This window comes from Atractosteus spatula, chromosome 11, assembly GCF_055471065.1.
Source record: "Atractosteus spatula isolate fAtrSpa1 chromosome 11, fAtrSpa1.hap1, whole genome shotgun sequence".
NCBI lineage: Eukaryota > Metazoa > Chordata > Actinopteri > Semionotiformes > Lepisosteidae > Atractosteus > Atractosteus spatula.
The window spans coordinates 37,270,134-37,295,610 of NC_142716.1; the positions used below are offsets into that span (position 1 = coordinate 37,270,134).

The following is a 25,477-nucleotide window of genomic DNA, read 5'->3' on the forward strand; positions in this document are numbered from 1 at the left end:
CAGTGCATTGTACATTTTGCTTTAGATAAAGCAGTTCACAGTAAAGAGCAGTATGAAAGGAAATACCATATTCTGTCACCGTGAGAGTGTGGATTGTCCTTTTATCTACGTTGGTTCTAGATGTTTGCTTTCAAAAAGAGAAAGAGCAGGAAGGTAGGATGATTGACAGTGCTTTTGCCAGCCGTGTGACCTTCAAATGTTCTGTAGCTGTGGGTGTCATGTTGAGTCAAGATTTCTCTAAGGCAATGAAACACTTTATATTAGCCCTTCAAGTAGTAAAAGACCAAAACAGGCCCTAAGAGCATCCCGTAAAGCCCCTGTGCTGTACAACACTAGTGAAGTATGGGCTTTGTTTTATGTCATTGTACTCCCATGAGTAGAAAACTCGTCTTTTCTTTGGGGGACGTTTTACTGATGCACAATCAAAATGTTGAAAGTTTTACTTCAACAGATGATTGCTTCATTGGGTGCATACATAATGCTAAAAGAAAAGAAGGCCAGCATGGAATAACATTTGTTCCTGTGGTACACTTACCTTATCATTTCTAAATTCAGCTTCATATAGACGACAAGTATTGTGGCTTACAGTATCTGTAGTTTGTTCATATTATTTCTTAAAGTTAACTTAAAATGCCAAGCAGAAACCAAACAAAAAAACAGCTATGCATTTTGACACAACATGTCTTCATCCCGTGCATAATATGATTTCGTGGCAAGAACAACACTGTCCTTTTCACCCTGCTAACCACCATTTTAGTGCATTATTTGTACTTCCTGCATTTCTTTTCCTAAACCTGGCAAATAAATAGCAGTGGTTCAGTCAGGTCTATCTGGCTTGTCTTGATCTCACTGTCATCTTTTTACCGGCAAGCTGACACAGAAATGAGCAAGGCTGTGACTCCTCACAATAACTGTATAAATCTAGGAATTTTCCTACTCCTAGACACCTCAATCCCCTCTGGCATGGCAGCTGAAACCTGCCCCTTCTGGGGTTTGAACTTTCACTTTCTCAGCTGCTGTCCCAACTGTCGTGAGATCCGTCTTTCATGAACAATACTAAATCTGTGTGGATTGGATTTCTGTTTGCCACAGTATTCTGGACCTACCCTACAGCAACATACTGTTTCTCGAAGTGGTTGGTTTGTCATTTGCACCTGGCAGAGGGTTAAAGCTTCAGTTAAATGGACCCTAGTTTTGACTAGCCACGTGCCTCTGAGGCCTGCATCAGTTCTCTACCTTACACCTTGTCTCTGCCATTAGTGATGTGAAGCTTACAGTGTAAAAGAAGGCTGACGGTGCAAAATTCTGTATGTGTAACAGGGATCATGAACTGAGCAATTTATACTGTAGATTTGAGTGTAAAACTCTCAGAGCCAGAGGACCTGGTCTTCTTGTGTAGCGGGATTATCCACTAACTAGGGACTTGTGTATTCTCAGAGCACATGCGTGACTGGGGTCAAATCTTATTAGGGGCAAAGAGACCTGCACATACAGTACAGTATCACATGTATGAGTGCTGATTGTGATGCAGGGGAGTTCAACAATAAATGACGAACAGATACGGAAGATCAGGAGATGAATAATTGGTAAATCCAACTTAAAATAAAGAAATCTACATAAGGCTTTGAGGAAACTAGATTTCTGACAAAAAATTGTCTTAGGACTGAAATTTTAGATTAGAAGGCAAATTGCTGGTATTGCAGTGAGCCTTAAATTAAATTGGTAGCAGCATAATGAACGTGCCTGTTGTTTACACAAAATTTACTGATAACATTCTCAACACAAAAATAAGAAAGAGCAGGACTTTACAATTCAAACACCCAAAAAAATCTAGCTATCATTGTTCATCAAGGACAAAATGCAACAATTATAATCCATAGAAATATTATCAGTAGAGAAAGAAAAGACTTTAAAACTTAACAGAAAGCTACATTGTGAATCAACTGCAATGTACCACTTGTTTCTAAATTGTAAAACTCCATTAGCCACCACTGCTTAATTAAATAGTTTTAATATTTCATGATGCTTTATTTATAGTTATTTGTAATTGAATGAAGTGAATGAACACAACTAAACAGAGACCATGAAGTACAACAGTAGAGGCTACCATTCCACTGTTCACTGAATCCCCCTAAAAACGAATGTTGAGCTGACCCTGAAATTATAATACACTCTCTTACAGGCAGGATACATACTCTTACAGAATACAAAGGACACTTCCGCGGCTGTAGAATCTGAATGCTTCGAGGACATTGTGCAAGATTCTTTTGGTTATGACATGTCTGTTGCTGAGGGACTCTTTGTCAGTTGAATGGTCAAAGGATAATTAATAATTTGACTGACTGGCAGACTGAATATGAGAGATTTGAATTGTGCTGTGCCTCCTGGCAATCCTTACTAAAGTTAGCTGCCCTTTTAACTTCTTACGTCTTTATTTAATCCTGTGTTGAGGGCAATGAAATTCACAATAGGAAGCTTGATGAACGACCTCACATAAATGTTCTATTCCCTGACCAAAGACTTTTCTTTTAAATGACAATAAATATGTGGGAGAAAAGACACAATGCACTATGGACCTTGAATTGTCAGACCTTCAATTTTTATGTGTTCCGTTGATGAAGACAAATGTAAGTGATCTAGGAGTGGGATCTGTCATCACTTAGTTTTGTTTCTGGTTTATTTTGGTCAGAGCTGTAATCCAACAAGACAGGAACTCTTTAGGCTCTACATTTCTAAATCAAAGCACTTTCAATTAAAGGCTACTGTAAACCTAGCTCTGTAAGTTTATTACCTTAAAAGCTGCCTTCATCAGATAGAGATTTGGTCAATTGTTTATGAAATGTAAAAGATAAGCTCTATCTTTTACAAGAAATAAGATAAGAATTTTATTAGGTTAAAACATTTTAGGATCAAGTTTTAGTCATTTTTCTGTGGAAAGGCAGAAAAAAGTTATCTTTAAAAATCTTAATTGCATTTTTTTAAAATTCCCATTTCTTGGCAGCATGGTAGTGCAGGGGCTCTGTGTTCAATTTTGGACCTGGTGCACTATCCCTATGGAGTTTTTAAGTTCTCCGTGCGTTGGCATGGGTTTCCTCCAGGTGCTCCAGTTTCCACCCATGGTACAAAGACATAGTGGTAAGTTAACTAGCTTCTGGGAAAATTGTCCCTGGTGAGAATGTTTGTGTCTGCCCTGTGATGCACTGTCATGCTGTTCAGGTAGCACCCTGCCTTGCAGCTGTTGCTTGCTTGTGCTCCTCCTCTCCCATGATCTTAGATTGGATGAAGCAGTGATAAAATGGATGGATGGAATTTCCCCTTTCACTTATTGCTCTTTGTTGAAGGTCCGATGTAGGAGGGTGGCAAGGTTATGGCCTTGGCTCTTGGGCTCTTAACCCAAGCAGAGAAAATTTTAGATTTCATATTATAGTAGAGGATGTGAGAACCTCTTATCCCAGGAAGTCATGTGGTGCGAGACAGCTGAAAAACTGGTTTCCTGTTCCATGTACGGCTCAGGTAGCATTTTTAATGTGTTATTGTAAGCTATTTGTTCACCTTCTGTTTCAGTCCATCCTACTTTCCATTCCTTCCTACTTTCCATGTTAACAGTTCTTAACATGGAGTAGATTGGCTTCAATGAGATGTACAAAAGACAACATGGCATTCATTGATGAATAAAGCACACTGCACCAGTGTTCTCTTGTTAAAGAAGATAGTAAATTAATCTCTCTACTGTCCCCATTTTCCCCCTAAATGTCCTCCAAGAGCACAATTCATGTTTATGACACAGATCATGTCTTTCCAGAAGAAAAATGATTACACAAATGGACCAGAGGAATATGATGGCCCTGGGTTTGAGCACACAAAGCTGGTTTCTCTAGACTAGTTTATTGATTGTTACTGAATACCTCATTCTCCAGGCAACGTTGCTCACAAGTAAGACACCTTTGATTATGCCAACAACAACTAAGAGATTCAAATTACTCAAGCAAGGCACAGTTGTATTTTTCACTGCCCTTGCATTAATTAAAACAATGTCTTTTTAAAAATTGTATATATGTAGTAACTTAATCAATTACTTATGTCAGTTTTCACTCAACACACATACTAAATACTGAGGTCCAGATGTTTTTATGAAATTTCATGACTTTAGCTCATTAGGTTTTTCAACAGACCTGTTTGTGCAGTAGTTAAAATTTAATACAGCTTGCCATGAAATATACTGCTTTCATTCATATCCAGATTTTGAGACAGGAAGACATTTTATGCAAGTGAAGAAATAGTGTAAATTATTTATTTTTTTTTAAATGCCATACAGTACTATTCATAAATGAATCTGACTCGCATCAGACACACAAAAATCATGAAAACCTGAAAGGATACTTAACTTGCACAGAATAGTTGTATGGCATATTCCTTGTATTTAGATTTATTAAGATTTTTATCCAGCTTTATTGCATGAATATCACATACCCATGATCAAAATGGCCCCCAGGGTAGCTTCTAGCATTTACTGTACAAGCGTGGTCAGACTCCAAATGCCTAAAGACAGTTTGCAAAAAAAAAAAGGACATGTTCCATGCTCAAGAAGCAGCTCTTCTTACATTAGGTGATAATAGCAGTTCATGTTAATTACACATTCTTAATTTGTGAATTCAAACTACAGAATAAATCAATATCCCTGTGCACTGCTTCTGTTTTTCAATAAGTAAGTCTTTAAGTTTCGTTTTGAAATAAGCACTGAGAAGCGGTCAAGGCATGGCCTTGAATTTACTCCTCTACCTTTGTTTGTGTTTGTCTGTGATGTTAATTGTTTCATGCATAAATCACCATGTATGTGAAGCATGTGCTAATGACAAATAGATAAGGCTAAGATCAATGTTGAGCTTGCAGTGGCTCAGAGATTGGCAGCCCTGCAAGGTCAAGTCTTGAGCCATTGAGTTTCCGACAGGTTGGCATTGTCACGGTAGAAAACTGTCCTTTAACAAAATACTTCAGTGGAAAAGGCCATAGGTCAGATATTTACATTCTTCATTCATGCCCACTCATTCTCTAGGATTGGTGGAGAAAAACTGCTGTGATTATCTTGCTGATGATGTTAGTTTGTTGTCTCTATTATTACTTTTATGTACAAAACAACCAGCTGTAACTTAATCTGATTGCTGGCTGGGACTTTTGCTCCCAGAGAATAGCTAATATACACAGTGGAGATATTTGTTTTTGGTTCTTGATTATGTGTACTGAAAAAAATCTGAATTTTCGCTCAAAATTATTTTTGTGTAGTTAACCACCAGTAAGTGTTACGTTCAGAATCACACTTACTGTATTGCTGTGCTGTGTATGTTTCTATATCACACAATGTGCCAGACCTGTCTCCAGGGTTTCTCTTCATTATTTAACAATCTTTTTTACCAGTTTATAGAATGATAAGATGTATTCTAAACCCTCCAGTTTAACATACTGTAGGTCTCTTTTTTCCCAGTTTATAAAATAACAAAATGAAATAGCCCCTTGGTCATCATCAGTTAACACTTTTACTTGCTCTGCAAAAAATTGTCAGCTTGCAGTTTTGGGTTATGTAAATGTCAGTTACACAGATTCCCTATTGCCACTGCTCAAAAGCAAGATCTTCCCCTTCAGAAAATCTCTTATTTATGTAATTACATGTGCAGGTGGTCAGCTACAGTATAAGTGGCAAATACTATAAGTAGCAGTAGCAATGTACCATATGTCAGGAGACCCCTTTTTGCAGATGAGCATACTGTATGCACTTTCTAGTTCCTTATCAGCTACTGTATATTTCTAGTTCTTGTGTTTATTAGATAGTACTGGAAATACCACCAAAACCAAACTCACAGAAACTGGATTACTCTTTGTGAAAGAAAAAAAAGAAAACATAATATTTATCCTACTTACAGAAGTCAATAAGAATATTTGCCTTCTACTGTTATTTCAAAGAGCACAGATCTAATATACAACTAGAGTTTAGTAGTAATAGAATCTAGTCAACTAGAGGGGCTGGATGGTCTCCTCTCGTTTATAACATTTCTTATTGTCTTATGTTTTATTCAAAGCTTTGATTTATTTTAATCTGAATTCACACTTAGTGCCATCACTAATCAGAAAACACCTGAAGGCGAGCCAGGAGCAGACTAAGATTTCTGATTGAATCACAGTCTGCTCCTCCCACACCCTTTATTTTTTGCTCAGCGTTATAGAAAATGAGCCTACAAGACTTACAAGTTTTGTGTGTTCCAATGTGTTTCAATTGCCACTGAAATGGCAAAGCATTTGATTGCAGTTTTGAAAACTATCAGCCTAGTGAATCAACAGTGCCAACTCTGGAGATGTTCAATTTTGGGATTTGTATTAGGACTGGTGTTTTTTCTAACATCTGTTAACAAAAGGCATGAAAGCAGATTCTAGCCAGTCACCTAATATAAAATACTGAGCTGATAATGTATGCACTCCACATTGCCTAACAACAGAGTTACTGTCTGCTCTCACCTACATGCTTACATGCTGCAAATACATATACTGTATATTTAAACCCTGCCTGAAGGTTTTACATACCCTCGGTGCCTCTGCATAAATTATCAGATTCAAATTCAGATTCAAACTAAGGTATCCAAAGAATGTTTGCTTGTTTTGAGGAGAATGTTGGCAATCATTTCATGGCTTTTTAAAATAATTTGGAATTGTCAGTTCCAGATTTGCGTAGTATAATTTTGATATAATCATGGGTTGTTTAAGTTTTGGCACAAGTGTATGAGTTCTGTACTGTAGAGGGAGAATCAGGACCTGAAGGCATCCTCCAACATGTCCGCCTGTGAGAGCCATTCATCTTTTGGCTTTGTGGCTCCTGGCATGAGAGGGAATGTAAACTGGAAGAGTGGTGTTCCTCTCCCTGATGGTACTCCAGGCCTGCAGACATCCAGCAGCTCCCAGGAGATGTTGAGAGCTGAAAGGACCCTGGCTAACTAATCCCAATCCTACCGATGTGGCATTCTGCCAATTGTGTGCCACTGCGCAGGGAAACCCAGTCACTTAGTGACATGAACCAATCTCAACTGAGCGTTGTCTGTGACATAGAGCCTGATGTCATTTAAGTAATAAAATCATATTCTTAAGTTTATGACAGCATAGTATTAAATATCTAATGTACTCCCCTCCCCATCTGAAAAAATACTTTTATGCGTGTTCATCTCCTTTGCTATTTTATTTTTTAAATCCTGCATACAGTAGCTCCCTGTTATATAATTAAACTACTTACAGTATGTTCTGCTATCCCATGGAATATTGTCCCTGCTCAGAAATGTCTTTTCCAGTACTCTTACATGGAGACAGACACTATGAAGAACAATGTTGCCATCTTGGAAATGAAAAACGTTGCTTTTCTTCTCTATGATCCCTAAAAAACACTCTTCCATGCATTTCCATGTTACACCTGCCATTTTTCTTCTTTCCTGCTGATAGTATGTGCCAATTGTATTATATACTATTTAGAAATGTCTGATAAACTATTTTATTTACAGCAGAGAATTTACAGATATTGCTCACATGGGAGAAGTATACTGTATCTAAGAATCAGAATCTCACTGATTCCGAAAACCAGCACAGCTCTTTCAGAGCTTTATAGTCATGTTCTGTTGAGCATCATTTGAATTCTGTGTTGGCGTATCCAAGAGAAGTGTTTGCTTGTATTGACACATTAGGGAAGTTTGCATGCAATAGGAGTCCTGCACTATCGAAAGGTTTTGAACCATTTCTACCACATTTTTTTCCATAGTTGATGCAGGGAATGCTGGCAAAGCCCATGAGCATCTGAATAAGTTGAAAGCAGAGACCCTGAATCGTGTTGTGCATCCAATGTTATCTTTTGCATATTTATTTTTGTGGTATTTCAGTGATTTTATCTTCACTTTAGTGTTTAGAAATGTACTTATTTTTTCATTCCATGGCCTATTGAGGAAAGCAGATTTCCCTGCTGACAGGTATGGCCCAGATGAAGGCTGCTTAATGACTTTTGGAAAGAGAATGGTTTGAAAATAAAGTAAAAAGTCTGATGCTAAGCAGACAATGATTCACACTGTTGATGCAGGTGTGACAACTGAAGAGATAGAAAGGTAAATGGTATATCTCACTGTTGTGTGGATTGTTAGATAAATAAGATCACTTTATTGGCCATATGCAATTTCTTGTATTAGGAACTTGTCTTTTCACAGGCCCCAACTTGCTCTTCTTGAGACACACAGACAAGCTTAGGGTCAGAGTGCAGGGTCAGCCATTTATATGGCACCCCTGGAGCAGTTGGGGTTAAGGGCTTGCTTAGGGGCCCGATGGAGTAGGATTCCTCTGCCGGCAGCAGGTTACGAACCGGCAACCTTCCAGTTGCAGATCCTTAGCCACAGAGCCACCGCACTGCCCCTCTTATTAACAAGAGGGGTAAACTTTAAGGACACTTTGAGAGATTTACTCCCTTGGTAAATGAAAACTTACCTGGAGCTACCCAGCTGTTTTAAAGAAATGCATTAAATGCAAACCGTCAATCTATGCATTTTCTAATCACTTTATCTAAAAGCAACAGGTGCCAAGCAGGCACCAGGGAACATTGACCACACCAGGGAACATTTACTTTAATAAGGACTGGTGAATATGAATAAAATGGACCGAAGGAGGTGGATACTGCATGTTATTTAGTCTATTTTCTGTTTTATAATCAGAATATCAGACATTACTGATTATGACATTATGACCTGTGCTCTATTGATGCCAAATGGCCATATAAGTTCATCAAACAGATATGCCTTCAAGCAAAAATTCAGTCTGTGTGATTTGTCACACTCAATATTGAAGTGATTGTTAACAAAGAGCAAGTTACTCCCAGTCATCAAAAAACAATAATGTGTCATTGGAAAAGAAGGATATTGAAACCATAAGGCTCATTGCCAAACTGTATAAAACATATCAATGTTCATTTTTCTACTGCAATTTTGATAATAGATCCTTCAATTCTGTGCCTGCCTTGCACCTGTTGTTATTCAGCAGAGTGGCTGAAGTCACCTGTCGGGTTGTATAATCCTGATCATTAACAAATGACAGAAAGAGTTAATGTGAGTGACATGTTTATTGTTCTGTTACTGGGTTGAACTAATGAGGTATATCAAACCAAGGTGTTATGATCAGTTGCACATTAAAGGATAGAAGCAGAAGCATCATCTGATGTGCTGAAGGAGCAGTGGACCCTGTAATGTTAGGGTCTGTTATACCATGAAAACTGTTCAACTCTCACTTACAGCTGATGACAGCTCAACACATGCCAGTAGAATTCCAGCTACTTCCATTAATCATTAGTTCTTGTCTTCTTTTCATCACTTCTTTCAACCTTATTTGTCATTGATAAATTCTTAAAATGGGTTGTTATTGGCATCTTAATCTTTTTTTGTGCCGTAGCATTTTATCATCCGTTTAGTCCTAATGGAGAAATTAGATCAAAAGCTGGAATAATATCCAGTAATTGTAGCTATAATTATGTCTGTTAAGTGAATACTATATGAGGCACTAGCCTGTTTTGATTGCTTTCACAAGTTAATGAACTCAGCTGTTAAGACCATAAAATATTTTTTTCAAAAATCTCTTTCAAAATCAGTAATTAGGTATTCATCTTTCCATGATCAGCTCAGCAATTGTTTAACTACAGTATCATTTTAAAATTGTTTCACTTCAGTGTTATTCCCTTGAAAAGGATTAATATCCCATCCAGAGTGTATTCCGAGCTTGTGCCATGTGCTTACTGAGATAGGCTCTGGCTCACCACAACCTCATAATGATAAAGAAGTTACTGACAATGAATGGATAATAAATAAGAAATAACTCTGATTAATGGTGTTGGTGAATTACTGAGCATTAAGCAGTTTTCTATTCATTCTTAACATTACCGATTGCTTAGTGTTTGTGCCTGTACAGTACTGTATGTGGTATCTGTAGAGCAAAGAATTGATTAGCGTATTACATTTTTTTTTCTGTTTTACTGTTTGAATGTTTTAGTCCTGTATTATGCTACAAGAGAAGCTTGAGAGTTAATTTAGTATTTCTTGCTGTTCTTTTGTTTCTGCTTTGATATGCTTTATTACTGAAGTTATTACGGCACTTTATCAGAAAGAACCCAAGTAACATTAAGCAGTAGTGTCCCGAGGAAGGAAAGAGTACAACCTGATGGTAATTACAATCATAGAGTGAAAATCCTCAGAATTTGCTATTTTGTGCAGTGACAAAAGTTACTATATGTTACAAGTAGAAAAAGCCTCTATTGTAAAATACAGACTTTTAAATACATTTTTTATAGGGATCACATTTCAATTGCTGTACTGTAACAAATGAATGATGTATGTCTAATACATGTATGTATAACTGCAAAAATTGTTAATAATAGGCAAAAATACACATACAGAATCTTTCAAATGAAATGTGTTAACCTTTTAATGTGTTTAAAAAATGTGCTTTGATTTAATGTTTTAGCTATTGTGTAATACAGAAAAAATATTCTCTCATCATTTCTGTCAAAGGTTCAACATTATAACCTAGTCATTCAGTGGGTTATTAGGTTGTTGACACACATATCATTTTGTACATTGTTACAAACAGGGGTTACAAATGGTCAATATCAGAAAATATGGCAAGCATATTAAATAATTATTTAAATAATCATGACCCCCAACTTGTAAATGATTTTGCCAAGAATATACGCAAGCAGTAGATATACAATAATTACCTGAGTTCTTTGTTTTCTGGCACAAAAAGAGTAAATAATTGGTAAAAAGAGTAATAATTCACACTGTATTAAACTAATATTTATTAGCAATGAAAATACACACATTAAACTGTACACAACGTAAACATACAATACACAAGTTATGCTATTTACAAATCTACACACAAGGCCACAAGGCATCCAAGAGGCCTATGTCCTGACCACCCAGAAAAACTCCAAACTGCTACCAAGCATTCTAGACTCTTATATAATGCCTAAAAAGACCATCAAGGAGATAAACCTTCCCTCTAAACCAAACAGAATATGACCTGTGGTTAAATCGCCCTCTGTAAACACTGATGCTACAAAATCAATGGGAACCCATCTCCCTATTCTCAAAATGCACACGCTAACAAGGAGAGGCCATTTAAAAGGGGGAATTCTTTACACAGGAAATCATAGGCCTATCAACAACAGAACAGCAAAGTTCAAATACTTACAGTAGCTCCAATCTAGTCTTTCCAGATGATCTGGACAAGGAGCTTTTCCCTGCTGTCCTCCTCTGCCTCTTTTTCACTCTTCTTCTGCGTTTTTCTCATTACTTTCTCCCTTCTGTGAGCCAGTTTTATGCTCCGTTATTAGACTGTTGATTGACACTCAGTCATTACCTAGAACTTAATTAAATAAGGTAAACGAAGGTAAGATTTACAATTCCTTTGATAACTGAATCTCGGACCCCTACATACTGTTCAGCAAATATCCCCGTGCTTTGAAACTCTAAATGTTGACATGAGCCAAGTGTTGCCTGTTGTATCTAGATTCTTAAAGACACCTTGTAATAATATTCTTCTACACAATCAAGACAAAAATAAGCACTTTTTTCAACCTCAAAGTAAAACTTTCCAAGTTTTTGCAAGAACTAAATGTACATGTGCTGACCAGCACAGTGACTGTGCCTTAATTATAAAAATGGAAGGTACTGGGCAAATAGTTCATTCTCACAATCATTCACCTCACACATTAATTATTTACACCGTACCCTTGCATTAGTTTTTCTATTGGGTTAAAACAAAAAGAAAGGGAAAAGGCTGAAATTTATAATAAACCTTTCAACACATTACTAATAAATCACCAAACAGAAAACAAGCATTTTTCAGTAATATTGTCAAGGTTTCATGAAGACCAAAACCACTGCATCTACCTTTCTTGACAGCATATTGAAAGTTTTATATCTCAAAACCCTGCATTTAAATAATGAGTGAAGTGTTTAGGCTTAATTTGGGGGTACCTGGAGACATTAATATGATAATTTGCTTAAAGATCTGTAGGAAAAACTAATGAATGGATATGCTTTACTGATGTGCATAGCTTGCATATCATAGCTTCAGTGGCCTCTCTCTAGGCTCAGTTTTCAACCTTAATAAACCTAAACTGAGGCTTATGCTTCAGACACTTCTAATTAGATGGGGTAGGATTAATTACTGCATATACAGTACCTGTTCATGACTTGATTGATGTAGTTTGCATCTGATAAAAGAGGAGAGCAAAACAGTTTTACTTGAATCAGTGTCCCCCTTTATTTCTGGCAGTACACACAGTACACAAGTACACAGCTGGTACACACAGACACACTATAAAGACATATAAAGCAATGTTAAAAATGGTTGGTTACGAAAATTGAGAAAATGAGGAACTGACAAGCAGATTAGTCAATAATAAAATAAATATAACCTCCTACTTGTGCATGATTTCTTCAAGAATATACATGAGTGGTTCATATAATTAGAAGCACGTGAGTTCTTTGTTTTGGTGAAAAGAGTAATAATTCAGGCAACCTTAGTTAAACAAATATTTATCAGCACTGACAGTGACACATACTACACTACATACAACATAAACATACAGCACACAAGTTATTGTATGTAAAAGGTTAGTGTTTCAAAGTCCTACAGTACGTCTAGACCACCAGGGCAATCCCAGACTGCTGCGAAGTACAGTCTCTGAATCTTGAATAATGCCTGTAGAGGCCACAGTAAGACATTAGCTGCCTTCTTAACTAAATAGAATACAATTTAGGATTAAATCTCTCTCTCTGCAAACCCAGATGCCAATAAATGGGAGCCTATCTCCCTATTCTAAAATGCACCCACTGAGCAGGACTGGCTGTTTTTAACTGAGGGGTTCTTTACACAGGAAATCAGATATCCTAAAAACAACAGAATAGCAAACTCTCTTAACAAGGTTCAAATACTTAGCTCCAGTCATTCTTTTTTGAAGTAGGGACTCTCAACCTGGCTCAAGATTCAAGTTTACTCTTCTCCTGTCCCCTCTCTTTCTTGTGGTCTGCTGTTTTTCTTTTTCTTCCTCCTTCTCTCTTGATCTGATCTTATATGGTGTCTTTCTGAACTGTTGATTAACACTTAATCATTTACCCAGAACTTTATTAACTAAGGCAAACCATTATGCTTATTTTGATCACAGACCCCCCTACATCCACAGGCACCTCCTACAGTACATCTCAACAATCCCCTCTGATTCGAAGCTGGAAATGTTTACACTGCCAGGTGTTACACAGTATCTACTGTAGATTCTTAGACACCTTCCATTGTTACCTACCTCAGAGTGTAACAGTCATATAAATGTAATAACCAACTTCTACTGTAGATTAGTTGGGAGTTAATAACAAAAACTGACATCTACTTATAGATATGTAATGTATGCAGTATATACAATCTATATAATTTATGTAAAGAGTGGATATGTTAATGGATATATTTATATTTCTTAACATATTAATAGATTGTTTATAGACAGACTGATATCTAAATTTGTGTGACTAAATTAGTCATTATATTTCTTGTTCATCTTTGTTTACTTTGAGCGCCAATTTGCATTGATAGAAATGATGCACAACACAGCATGAACAAAGTAATACTCCAAAGGTAAACACAACACAATCAGAATAGTTTATTTTTTCCTTCAAATATACATTTAAACACTTTTCTATGAAGACTTTTCTTATTGGTGGTGTTAGTGTTGTACATAGACTGTTACTGTCTCATCTCACCATGTAATTCAATTTCAAATTTAGCGGAAGACACAGATGTTTAATTGGCTAAAAAGAAATTGAAAACTATAAGGCCTGATCTGAAGGCATCTGTTCAAGGAAGGAATCTCGGACAATTAAGTCACTTAAGATACTGAAAGTATTTTAAACTAAGAAGAAGTATGGTGTGTGGTTTTTGAAGACTTCTGAGTATAATGTAATGAGTATAAGAATTGGTACACTTACTTGAGTTATGACTTGAGTTATGATATGAACATAGCTATTTGTTGAATTATGGGGGTGACATGACATAGGTAGGATATTTTTTTCCTGCAGCCATATTATTTGCTTGTTCAGTCTCACAAAAATCATTTCAGAATCATACTGCTTGAAACTTTTGACTGATCATCTAGGAGAAATATCTGCTTTGTGTTTACTGAGAGTACAGCTTCATGCAGTATTTTACAGTGGTGCCTTTGCTTCAAGTCTTTTTTCTGCTTGATCAGTTTTAGGTGACATGGGTTAAATCCTTTAAAGATGTCAGAAGGGTATGGAAAATCTCTGTCACACTGAATAATTAGTATCCCCCCCTGAAGAGGCTATATGACTTGATGGTAAAAAATGAAATGCCTCAATAGAAACAAATGTCACACAAAACAAAGAAAATCAATATTTTAAAATCCCTGTTCCTTCAAAATACACGTGAATGCTTATTCCACTTCTCTGTATTATAAAGTTGGGCAAAGCTGTTAATGAGTTTGTGTATAAAAATGGGCTGTGAACTCCTAAGGGTATCTCTATGTAGTCCATAAATATTTCTGTATTTTCTCTCTCATGTGACAAGAAAAAGAGAAACGGTGCTTAATGTGAATTACAAGACAGGCAATATACTGTATATACAGTAGCTCAACAGTAATGCAGTCCCTTCTGTTTTAATACCGCAGGGCATGGAAAGGTTGAGGATTAGGTGCTGTACATTATTGGCTGTAAAAAATCTGCCCTCTTGAGAAATACAGCCATCGAGCTAAATGTGCTAGGGGATCTATCAATAGGAAATAATTATGTGTACATATCCGACAAGGTCCCGTATTAGGGATCGATTCCCAGCACTTGCTTGCCATTTGAACCGATAATTTCCTGTCATTCTCCAGAATAATTTAGCACTTGAGTGTTTGCCCATATTTTGCAAAGTATTAGCATTAGATTCAATAATACCTTAAACAAGAGATGACTGGAAAGTACTCTAATGTATTGCTTTCTCAGTGGGGATTATGTCAAAATGGAGTAATTTGCTTCAGACAGGAAGGGTTATTGACTTGGAATAAAATGCCAGCTGGCTGTTGTTCCTCAGCAAAAATGCCTACATTTGTGGCAGATTGCATTGTGTCTGGCAAAATTTTTTTTTTTCTGAGTGTTTTTTTTCCTGCATTTCTGTACTATATTTGGCTGCAGTCTACACCTACTGTAGCAGTGTACATTATTACACAAGCTGGGTGGGTCTCATTACATTAACAGCAACCATAGTGCATATCTTTCTTCACTTAGGAGTGTAGTCTCATTATTTCAAGATGCATTTGAAGGCACACACAGCCTAATAAACAGCAGATGGCACTGATGTGAGGAAAGCCCCCAAGTTAACTCAATTTAAACACATGAAAATGGAAAGGAAATTACATGCAAATAGCACCTGCGTTTGAGATGCTATGAGCCTTTTACAGAAATAATATTGATTGACTAGAAGGCAAGGGAATAATATGAATAAAAACTCCCTAAACTGTCTGAACTAAGGCTTTAGTGTTAAGATGTTTTGCATGGCCTTGGAGATTCCAAGCATCTTTATGTAGGATAGTGACTTCTTCCTTGGACAAGTCAGACCAATCAATCCTGGTGTTTTCTTCTGCTAACTTCTCTGAGAAACAATCAATCACTCTTCCCTGTTTTCCCATGCTGTAGGATTTTTTCACAAGCTAAATTTAAAAGTTCTTGCCCATAGTAACATGCCCAAGTTATTTTTTTCTGAGCATTGATAATTCTAGTATTGGTGTGAAATTGCCTTTTAATGTGTTTTAGGTTACGGTTGTTATACTAAAGGAAAGCAGTCCAGTTGCCTCAGGAAAAAACAAACAAAATTAGTATTTGTCAGCACCAATGTCTATGCTGTAATTTTTACTTCTCTTTTAATTCCTAAACTAGTTGTTAAATCATCAGTAAAAGAATCCAGAGTCAGTCTCTTAAACCCATTGTAAATGCTGTTCATGCAGAAGGAATATGTGTAAAAAATCTGAAATCGAGTCTGCTATACTTGTGAGGTCTTAAAGGATTGTTTCTGTCTATTTATAATACTAGAATATTAATATAAATTATTATCAATCCCCCCATTAATCCATTCCCAAAAGCACTAAAATCCTCAGGAGTTGGAAAGGAGAAGTGCAAGTACTGAAGCAGCATTTTCAGTTAAAAAAACTTGCAGACTTTTGCAGAAATACAAATAGCTAATTTATCAGCTGCAGTACCTGCTAGACTTCCTCAAACCTTTTCAGTTTTAGTGTAAAGATAAGCATATGGGCCTGTCAGTGATTAAAAGTTACACATTCAATGCTTTCAGAACACGTTTAAATTTCATCCAGATATTCTGTGATCACTTTTTCAATCTCTTACTTAAAATGAGCCACAAAGGGAGCAAAATTAATCAAAATGACTTTAACCGTGGGAGTTGTATGGGAGAGATGTAAGCAGCATTCATTGTGCTGGTTTAAATGTAATGAAGCTTCAGATTTCCAGTCTTCTGCTAATGTCCCTAATGTGCATGTTCCTTGCTCATTTCGTGTGTTTACAGTTCCATCTTTCTGGGGGCTAGTGAATTCAGCCTGGAATCTGTGCTCAGTTGGAAAAAGACAATCTCCGGTCAACATAGAAACCAGCCATATGATTTTTGACCCCTTTCTCACTCCTCTGCGTCTGAATACAGGAGGTCGAAAGGTAGGTTTGCCTCTGTCTTTTTTCCTGCCTGCATCCATTATTCCATTGATTAATAGAAATAATGCCTTGACGTGGTTTGTTGAGGTGTCCTTGAATCATATTGTGTGAAGCCAATAATTTACATTACCAGAATTGTTTCTTTATTTAATGTAGCTCTCAGTGAATTCCTTTTGTTTAGTAAATTTTTGTGTGAACTACATTTTTTTAGGAAGTGCTACTGCTGTCTTTTTAAAAACTAAGATTGTTACATAAGGTGCAAAAGAATAATACAAATAATTCTAGCAGTTGGATCGTTGACATTTGTTGGAAGTTGGTCTTGTGGTAGTGTTGAGACATTTCTAACCTCAGCTACTGGAAAGGCTTTGTGGCTGTAAAAAGCTACTTCAATACATTCTGTGAAAGGTTTTTCAAGGAGAAAGATGTTCAAAGCTCATCACACTTGATTTTTGCTGGCCTGTTTTTGGGAAACACTGAAACTGTTAAATTAAAATTCTAGGCTGGCCATCCTTTCCAATTAACAAAATACATAGTCCTTTCCATTGTATTGTTTAATGTTTTTTTGTCCTTTTAAGTCTTCTTTGAAAATGAATTAATACCAACCTTTTTTGTTTTGCCTTTTTATATATTAAATTACTTACACTAAAGTTGATGGTACATATTGTACAGCAAGAGGTCTTTCAGAGAACATACTCAGCCTAATATTGCAATACATGGTTGACCTCAGTTGACCTGTTTCAAAAACTGGTTCACATTGTTAGCGTTGAATTGTGCAGGAAAGACAGAATTCTTTCAGTGATGTCTTCGATCCTATACATTCCCAGCTAATGAATGGCTTACGTAAATTCAAATTCCCTCTGAATGGAAATACTAATTTATTAAGAAGGGGCATACATCAAGGTTATGGGTGAAGATTGAAGATTCTGCAGTCATGAAATTGTCTGTATTAATTTAATATTTGCTCTGCTGAATGGGAGATACAATTACTTGAAGTGGCTCTAATTAATATGAACACTTCAATCCAAGACAAAGGCAGGCAATTTCCTGTCAAATAATCTGGACTAAATGTTGTGTAGTGTTGGAGTTAAATGGGAATGCAGTATAATTAGGATACTGATATTAGACAGTTACTTTTAATTTGAACTGCCAAATGTCTGTGAATCTGAGGTGAGATATGAATATAACTTGAGCCGCAATAACTTGAAAAATTCCCTAAATACCAAATTGCTTACTAAAATTTAGTGCTTACATTTTTACATTACGTTTTTGCTACGAAGTCTTGTTAGAATTTGAATTTTGAAATATGAAGGCTGTGTTTTGATATTGATGTTAATATTTAGGATTAAATTCAATGTTTAAGATTATGGCAATGTACTACATCTACATGTAGACTCTTGTGCATATTTTAAATTGATGTTTGGCCTACTTGATGTTGATTTGTTTTTTACTCACATACCAGATACTGTATCATGGAATTAGTTTGTGTGACTGGGATTTCTTGTCACCAGAAGGGACACCACTAATCTTTGTTGGCTACTTGAGCTGGGTTTCAGCTCAGAAAATAATGAGTAGTGCAAACAGGACTGCAAACAGGGGCATTTCCCTGGTATAAGTCTGCAAAGAGATCAGCAAATTATTGCAATATTTAGTATACTAATAAAATATGATGCATTAATGAGAGCTTGCACTGATATATTTTGACTGTCATCCATACCTGGGAGACAGTGTTCTTGCAATACTGTCACTTCGGTGTTTTTCATTTTCATACATCCCTCCATTGTGCACATTGTTGTAGCCCCAGGCATATTGTTAATGGCTTGTACATTACAGTAGGTTTTGCTCCAGTGAAGTACTACTCCTCTTGAAAACAAGCACTAATTAAAATTAGGAAACTTGTCAAAAATGTAAAATTGTGCTCAATTATTAGATATAACTTTAAAAGGGGTCTAGAGTTTACCTTGATTAACTTCATACCAGTATTTGTGTGCCTAAAGGACAATTGTACTTAAGCATTACTACTCTGACATTATAGGCGATAACTATTTTTCCGATCAATTACAGTGCCTTGCGAAAGTATTCGGCCCCCTTGAACTTTTCAACCTTTTGCCACATTTCAGGCTTCAAACATAAAGATATAAATTTTTTATTTTATGTGAAGAATCACCAACAAGTGGGACACAATTGTGAAGTGGAACGAAATCTATTGGATTTTTGAAACTTTTTTAACTAATAAAAAAATGAAAAGTGGGGCGTGCAAAATTATTCGGCCCCCTTGCGTTAATACTTTGTAGAGCCACCTTTTGCTGCGATTACAGCTGCAAGTCGCTTGGGGTATGTCTCTATCAGTTTTGCACATCGAGAGACTGAAATTCTTGCCCATTCTTCCTTGCAAAACAGCTCGAGCTCAGTGAGGTTGGATGGAGAGCGTTTGTGAACAGCAGTTTTCAGCTCTTTCCACAGATTCTCGATTGGATTCAGGTCTGGACTTTGACTTGGCCATTCAAACACCTGGATACGTTTATTTGTGAACCATTCCTTTGTAGATTTTGCTGTATGTTTGGGATCATTGTCTTGTTGGAAGATAAATCTCCGTCCCAGTTTCAGGTCTTTTGCAGACTCCAACAGGTTTTCATCCAGAATGGTCCTGTATTTGGCTGCATCCATCTTCCCCTCAATTTTAACCATCTTCCCTGTCCCTGCTGAAGAAAAGCAGGCCCAAACCATGATGCTGCCACCACCATGTTTGACAGTGGGGATGGTGTGTTGAGGGTGATGAGCTGTGTTGCTTTTACGCCAAACATATCGTTTTGCATTGTGGCCAAAAAGTTCGATTTTGGTTTCATCTGACCAGAGCACCTTCTTCCACATGTTTGGGGTGTCTCCCAGGTGGCTTGTGGCAAACTTTAGACGAGACTTTTTATGGATATCTTTGAGAAATGGCTTTCTTCTTGCCACTCTTCCATAAAGGCCAGATTTGTGCAGTGTAAGACTGATTGTTGTCCTATGGACAGACTCTCCCACCTCAGCTGTAGTTCTCTGCAGTTCATCCAGAGTGATCATGGGCCTCTTGGCTGCATCTCTGATCAGTCTTCTCCTTGTCTGAGCTGAAAGTTTAGAGGGACGGCCAGATCTTGGTAGATTTGCAGTGGTCTGATACTCCTTCCATTTCAAGATGATCGCTTGCACAGTGCTCCTTGGGATGTTTGAAGCTTGGGAAATCTTTTTGTATCCAAATCCGGCTTTAAACTTCTCCACAACAGTATTACGGACCTGCCTGGTGTGTTCCTTGGTCTTCATGATGCTCTCTGCGCTTTCAACAGAACCTTGAGACTATCACAGAGCAGGTGCATTTATACAGAGACTTGATTACACACAGGTGGATTCTATTTATCACCATCAGTCATTTAGGACAACATTGGATCATTCAGAGATCCTCGCTGAACTTCTGGAGTGAGTTTGCTGCACTGAAATTAAAGGGGCCGAATAATTTTGCATGCCCCACTTTTCATTTTTTTATTAGTTAAAAAAGTTTCAAAAATCCAATAGATTTCATTCCACTTCACAATTGTGTCCCACTTGTTGGTGATTCTTCACATAAAATAAAAAATTTATATCTTTATGTTTGAAGCCTGAAATGTGGCAAAAGGTTGAAAAGTTCAAGGGGGCCGAATACTTTCGCAAGGCACTGTATAATTCTCAGAAATTGCTTTGTAGCTCATAGCAATTTAAATCTTGAAGTGCCAAACTCTGGTTCAAGGGCTAAGTAGGAACAGAAGGTTAATTCGCAAGTCTGGCAAGCCAAAGTGTTCCACAGACATGGCTGAGGCCACAATTAAGATGTGGCTTGCGGTTTCACCTCAGCCTCCAGGGAACAATTAGTCCAATACTATGAAGCTGGCAAAGGTTTCAAGTAATTACATTATCTATCTTGTTTAAAGGGCATAATATTTAATCAAGTGTGGCTGATTTCTGGTCAGAAGTTTGCCTCAAGAACTTTTTTTTTTAAATGATATATGTTATACAGTATATCACCACATTTTTGCTACCACTATTTAAAAAACTCATTTTTTCTTGTTGAAATTCTGATGAGTTTTTACATTTATTTTAGTCCATAGAAACCACTTTCAATATATCAAGATATCTTCCATTCAGAGCACTAGGGGTACGTCCTTGAGGTCTCTGACTGCTTGACCTCACTTGCAGCCACTGGATAAAATTCAACAACTGGCATTTCATTGCACTGGGGTTTCAAGAAAGGCTTTCTCTAGCAGTACCAGCTGATCAGACAGGTAGCAGCTTCCAGGATACACCCCTGCATTTGTGAATTAAAGCAGGCATCTGCAATCAATTTCACTAGATTTATCTTATAGCTTTAAATCTCAGGGTGTAAACAAGAAATAAAAATAGATATGTTTCTTACATACTGAGAGCATAATGAGGTGTTAATGCCACGTTTCTCAGAGCCCTGGCATTTGTCTAGGAAGTATATACAGTAGGTGATGTTCACAGTATGTACTCATTGAATGGTGAACTAGTTTTACACATACAGTATGTGTTTGTTTATGTAAAATAGCAAAGAAATCTCCTAATGCATACAGTATGTAACTTTCTTGCTGTTAACAGTACATTTGTACCTTGCACACCTTTCTGCTGTCTTATAACACAGATCACGTGTGTTAAAGTTGTTGTCTATACTATTGCTGTAGTTATTTTTACATTTAGTTTGCGATTCAGATACTGTTAAAGACTTTTTATAAAAATGTCTTAGTACTGTACATATAATCATTGTGTGGATACAGTGACCCTCATAGCTTTTGGTTTATGTTTATGCCTGGCATTTAACATTTCATTGTATAGTCGGAGCTCAATTGCTGTTGCAAAGTTAATGCAGTTACCCTTGAATGGATTATACTGTATATATTCAGATTTGCCTGTAAAGTGTTCAAGTGCATGAGATGTCACTAAAATTATCTTGATCAGTAGGCTATGTTGATGCTTGTTGACTTGAAAGCAAATTAATGAATTTATCTACAATACATTTTGTCCTCCAAAGTTGTGTCTGTTCTTACTTACCACGTAATATTTGTTTGGTCTAGGAGTGAAGCAGAGGAATATCATGCTGATAATACAGTCACAGTAAATGGCTTGTGTTGCTTGCACATATTGTTATTTAAGAGTCTCCGTTAACCTCAGTACAGAGAATGTGTATTAGAAATTGTGAGTGGTTAAGTGGTTCCACCCCAGCTGTGTGCATGCAGTACCATGCTGAGCAATCAATCTATGCTCTCCCAGCTTGGGTTTCCCTCTGGGATGTCACACACAGTAGCTGCCAAGCTCTAGCCTGGGCTATTAGGAAAAGGGCAAATACCAGCCCGTGCTGCATTAACGCCCAGTGGGGTGGGGGGTAAAGGGTTGGCTGTGTCTTTGAAAAATTACATCTGATTAACGTAGGGGCTATTCTCATCATATTCTGTACCACACGTTAAAAAAGCTGAAAAAGTTTCCTATTGGATTTCAGAACTTTTTAGATGTTTTTGAGCATTTCAGCATGTTTGATATGTAGTATGAGGGGTTAATATTTCTATATGAATTTGTTTTTTAAAGCTATTAAGCTGTGGTTTGAAAAGCACCTATTTAAAAAAAACGAACTTTTTAGCTGTTACTGCTGGAGTATTTTTTTAATTTCTCCAAAAGAAAATTTTAGGCTTCACTCTTTAAAGACACTTCTTTTTTTCAGTTGCTTTAGTCCTTTCTGGAAAATTATAATAAAATTAATCGGTAAGCAAGAGTCTCTAAAAGCTTTCTATAATTGCTAATGGTTGTATTGATCAAATCAAATTCTGTCTGATAACTGGTTTTGTTTAAATGCTATATAATTTTGATAAAATGGGGAATAAATCTTGCATGCAAACTTTATTTAATAGAAGTTGCAAATAAAAGCACCACGACAATACATTTATTAAATGCTATTTCCCCTGTGAAATCAGTTAAAACAATTTTTAGTTTGTTACCATAACATACTTAAATAGTGAGCTCATAACATAATATACTGTAGTCTGTTCTTGGTTTAGTGTAGATGTCTAGCACCACAGTGTTTGTACATACTGTAGATAGAAGCTGGATTAAATGAGAAAATGTTTAAAAAAAAACAAGAGCTGTGTATTTTTTCTAGTTCGTTGTTACCTTGTGGTGATCAGAATTTCTTTTTTTCCCCTCCAGTTAATGTGTGACTTCCAATGAACCTTTTCTTAAAAAGAAAATTCCTTGGTGAAGCATGGATACGGCTTCTTGGGAACCAACTAATCCCACAATGTGACAGAGAATTTGAAAGGAGACTATTATAGCAAATTAAGGTTTCTCTATAAGGATGAGAACTCAACTCAATGACATGAGGCTAGTCAATGCACTGTGTCAGTGCTCTGTAACACTGCATAAGCTTCTCCTCTTGAAAGTAATTTCATAAAGTTTTACAGATATAGTTAAATGCATAATCACACCACAGTGAATATTTAACACATTTGTTCATGCCCTTAACACTTCTTTAGGCCCCACTTTGCCAGTTATAAGACTGAAATGTCTATGGTAGAGCCCACCCCTTTCATTTAATGTAGTCTGCTTGACTAGACATACAGTATAGTCTTCTAGTGGAAATGAGTGATAATGTTGCAAATAACAGAGAAAACAGCACACTTGTTTTTGTTTTCTAATAGAAAACATACTGCATAATAAAGAATGAAAAAAAATCAGAGTATGAGATGAAATTTTAAAGTTTTCTCTGGATAATAAACGTAATGAAGTGTTTTGCTCAATTGTTTATTGTAAATTGCTTTGTGTGCTTCTCTGTTTCTCTGTATTGTACAAGGTGCCCTTGGTGCTTCCAAATATCCAAAAATCTGTATAATAGCTTTAAGCAGAAAGAACCATTCCCATTACATGTTTTGCTCTGATCAATCTCTTTTTATATCAAAAGAACAAGATCATCAGACTTTCACAAACTGTTACAAAATATATCTGCTTCTTCGACATAATCAGTACTTCTAATTCCTGTGTGCTTGGCAGATCTCAAAGTCTGATTGAAGAGTCTTTTCCAGTTGTGGAAGGCCCACACATAGAGTTGATTATACATCCCTGACATCCTTAATTGACCTATCTGGGAAGTTGGAGGCAAGAAACAAAGCACATCAGAATAGTTTAATGGTCCAAAAAGATGTGTCTTAATCGAATCTAATAGACAGCTACCCCAGAATGATGAATACGAAAGTACTGAATATTAGTTTATACCACTGAGGCATCAGAAAAAAAGAACACGTTATAAAAAATGTGCGTAAGCAAGATATTGACCTACAGTACCATGCTGAACAATCTGGGAAGACAGAGCCGAGAATAATAACTCTATGTTATCTATGCTGTCACGGAATGTAAACTGCTTTTTATTTTTTAACTAATCATTCACAAGTTCTTATTAGAAAGAAAAAAAAGATTAGTTCTGTGATTTGCAAATGATAGCAAAATTAAAACTACACCTTGTGTGTTTCTAAACGACAGGACCTGTTGTGGGTAATATTTGTTAATGTGCTATACTGGTTCACTAATGATACTGGTTTTATTAAAAAGAAATAGCAAAGAATTTTGACAAAACTATAAGAAAACAAATAACACACTGACCATCTTATTCCTGACAAGGGTTATGCAGTATGAAGCCTAAAGCCAAAACACACGGCATACAGTAAGATGGAACCAGGCCTTAGAGGTGTGAGACTGCACTATACTACTGTATTGGCCTCTTTAATAAATGCCTTAATTACGTCGTATGAAGGGAAATGCAATAGAGTTTATTTTGTAATTTGTTTTCAAATAAACTTATTACATCTGTGTCTATTTCATGAACAAGTGCAAAGGAATGTGAAGAGGTAGAACTGTAATCAATTTTGGCCAACATTTTGGTAGTAAAAAAGACATTGACAATGTATCATTGTAAAAGCAGTAAAAAAACATTTTTTACAGACCTTTAAACACCTGCGCTGCAGTTACTATTGAGTGTGCAATATGCATAAGGATAATTTACTCAGCATCCCTTTCAACAAAGCCATTTTTTACATGGAAGATCAGTCCGTTTCACACAATCTGAAGTGAAGCTTTGAAGTGAAAGAGGCAAATTAGACAAGATGGTCTGCAATGAAAAACCTCCACATCGTAATGGTGGTTAATAGTTTGCAAGTGCCACATTTCTTATTTCAAAAGAAGATGTGGTGAGAGACTGGGTATGACATTGTTCTGCTCACTGTGCATGTGCTGTAATAATTAGCTCTTAACTACAGTACAAGGGGTATTCAGTTCCCCCATGATTTTTGACTGAGGAGTTTATTCTTGTTTGGATTGTGTGGCACTCAGGCATACCTGTCTGGGGTTCGATTGCGTACAGAGGTGCTATGACTCAAATCAGAAAGACTGTTGGCTGCCTGTCATTAGTGTAACAGGGTTTGATGCTCTTGGTGGCTCAACTAGGTGTTGTGCCAGCATTTGACTACTGTGCTGTGTGCATCTATTTTTTTTTTGTGGTAAAGCACACATCACCATATCTACACCAGATCAAGTCATTACAATACTGTATCTATAGAGATCAACACAGCATCAGCAAGAGTGTGAATGAGTTGTCTTATATGTAACTTTTACATAAAATGTAAATACCGTTTGGTTAGAGATGAAGG

The 25,477-nt window shown here is 36.6% G+C and overlaps 1 protein-coding gene across 1 annotated transcript in view; it reads left to right on the plus strand.

Moving 5' to 3' along the window:
* ca10a (carbonic anhydrase 10 (inactive)a) overlaps positions 1 to 25,477 on the plus strand; it is a 244,855-nt gene that overhangs the window by 77,465 nt on the left and 141,913 nt on the right. Inside the window, exon 4 of the mRNA XM_088927261.1 lies at positions 16,630 to 16,772. Within this exon, the coding sequence (XP_088783387.1) occupies positions 16,630 to 16,772 (143 nt within the window). The remainder of the gene's footprint in view (positions 1 to 16,629; positions 16,773 to 25,477) is intronic.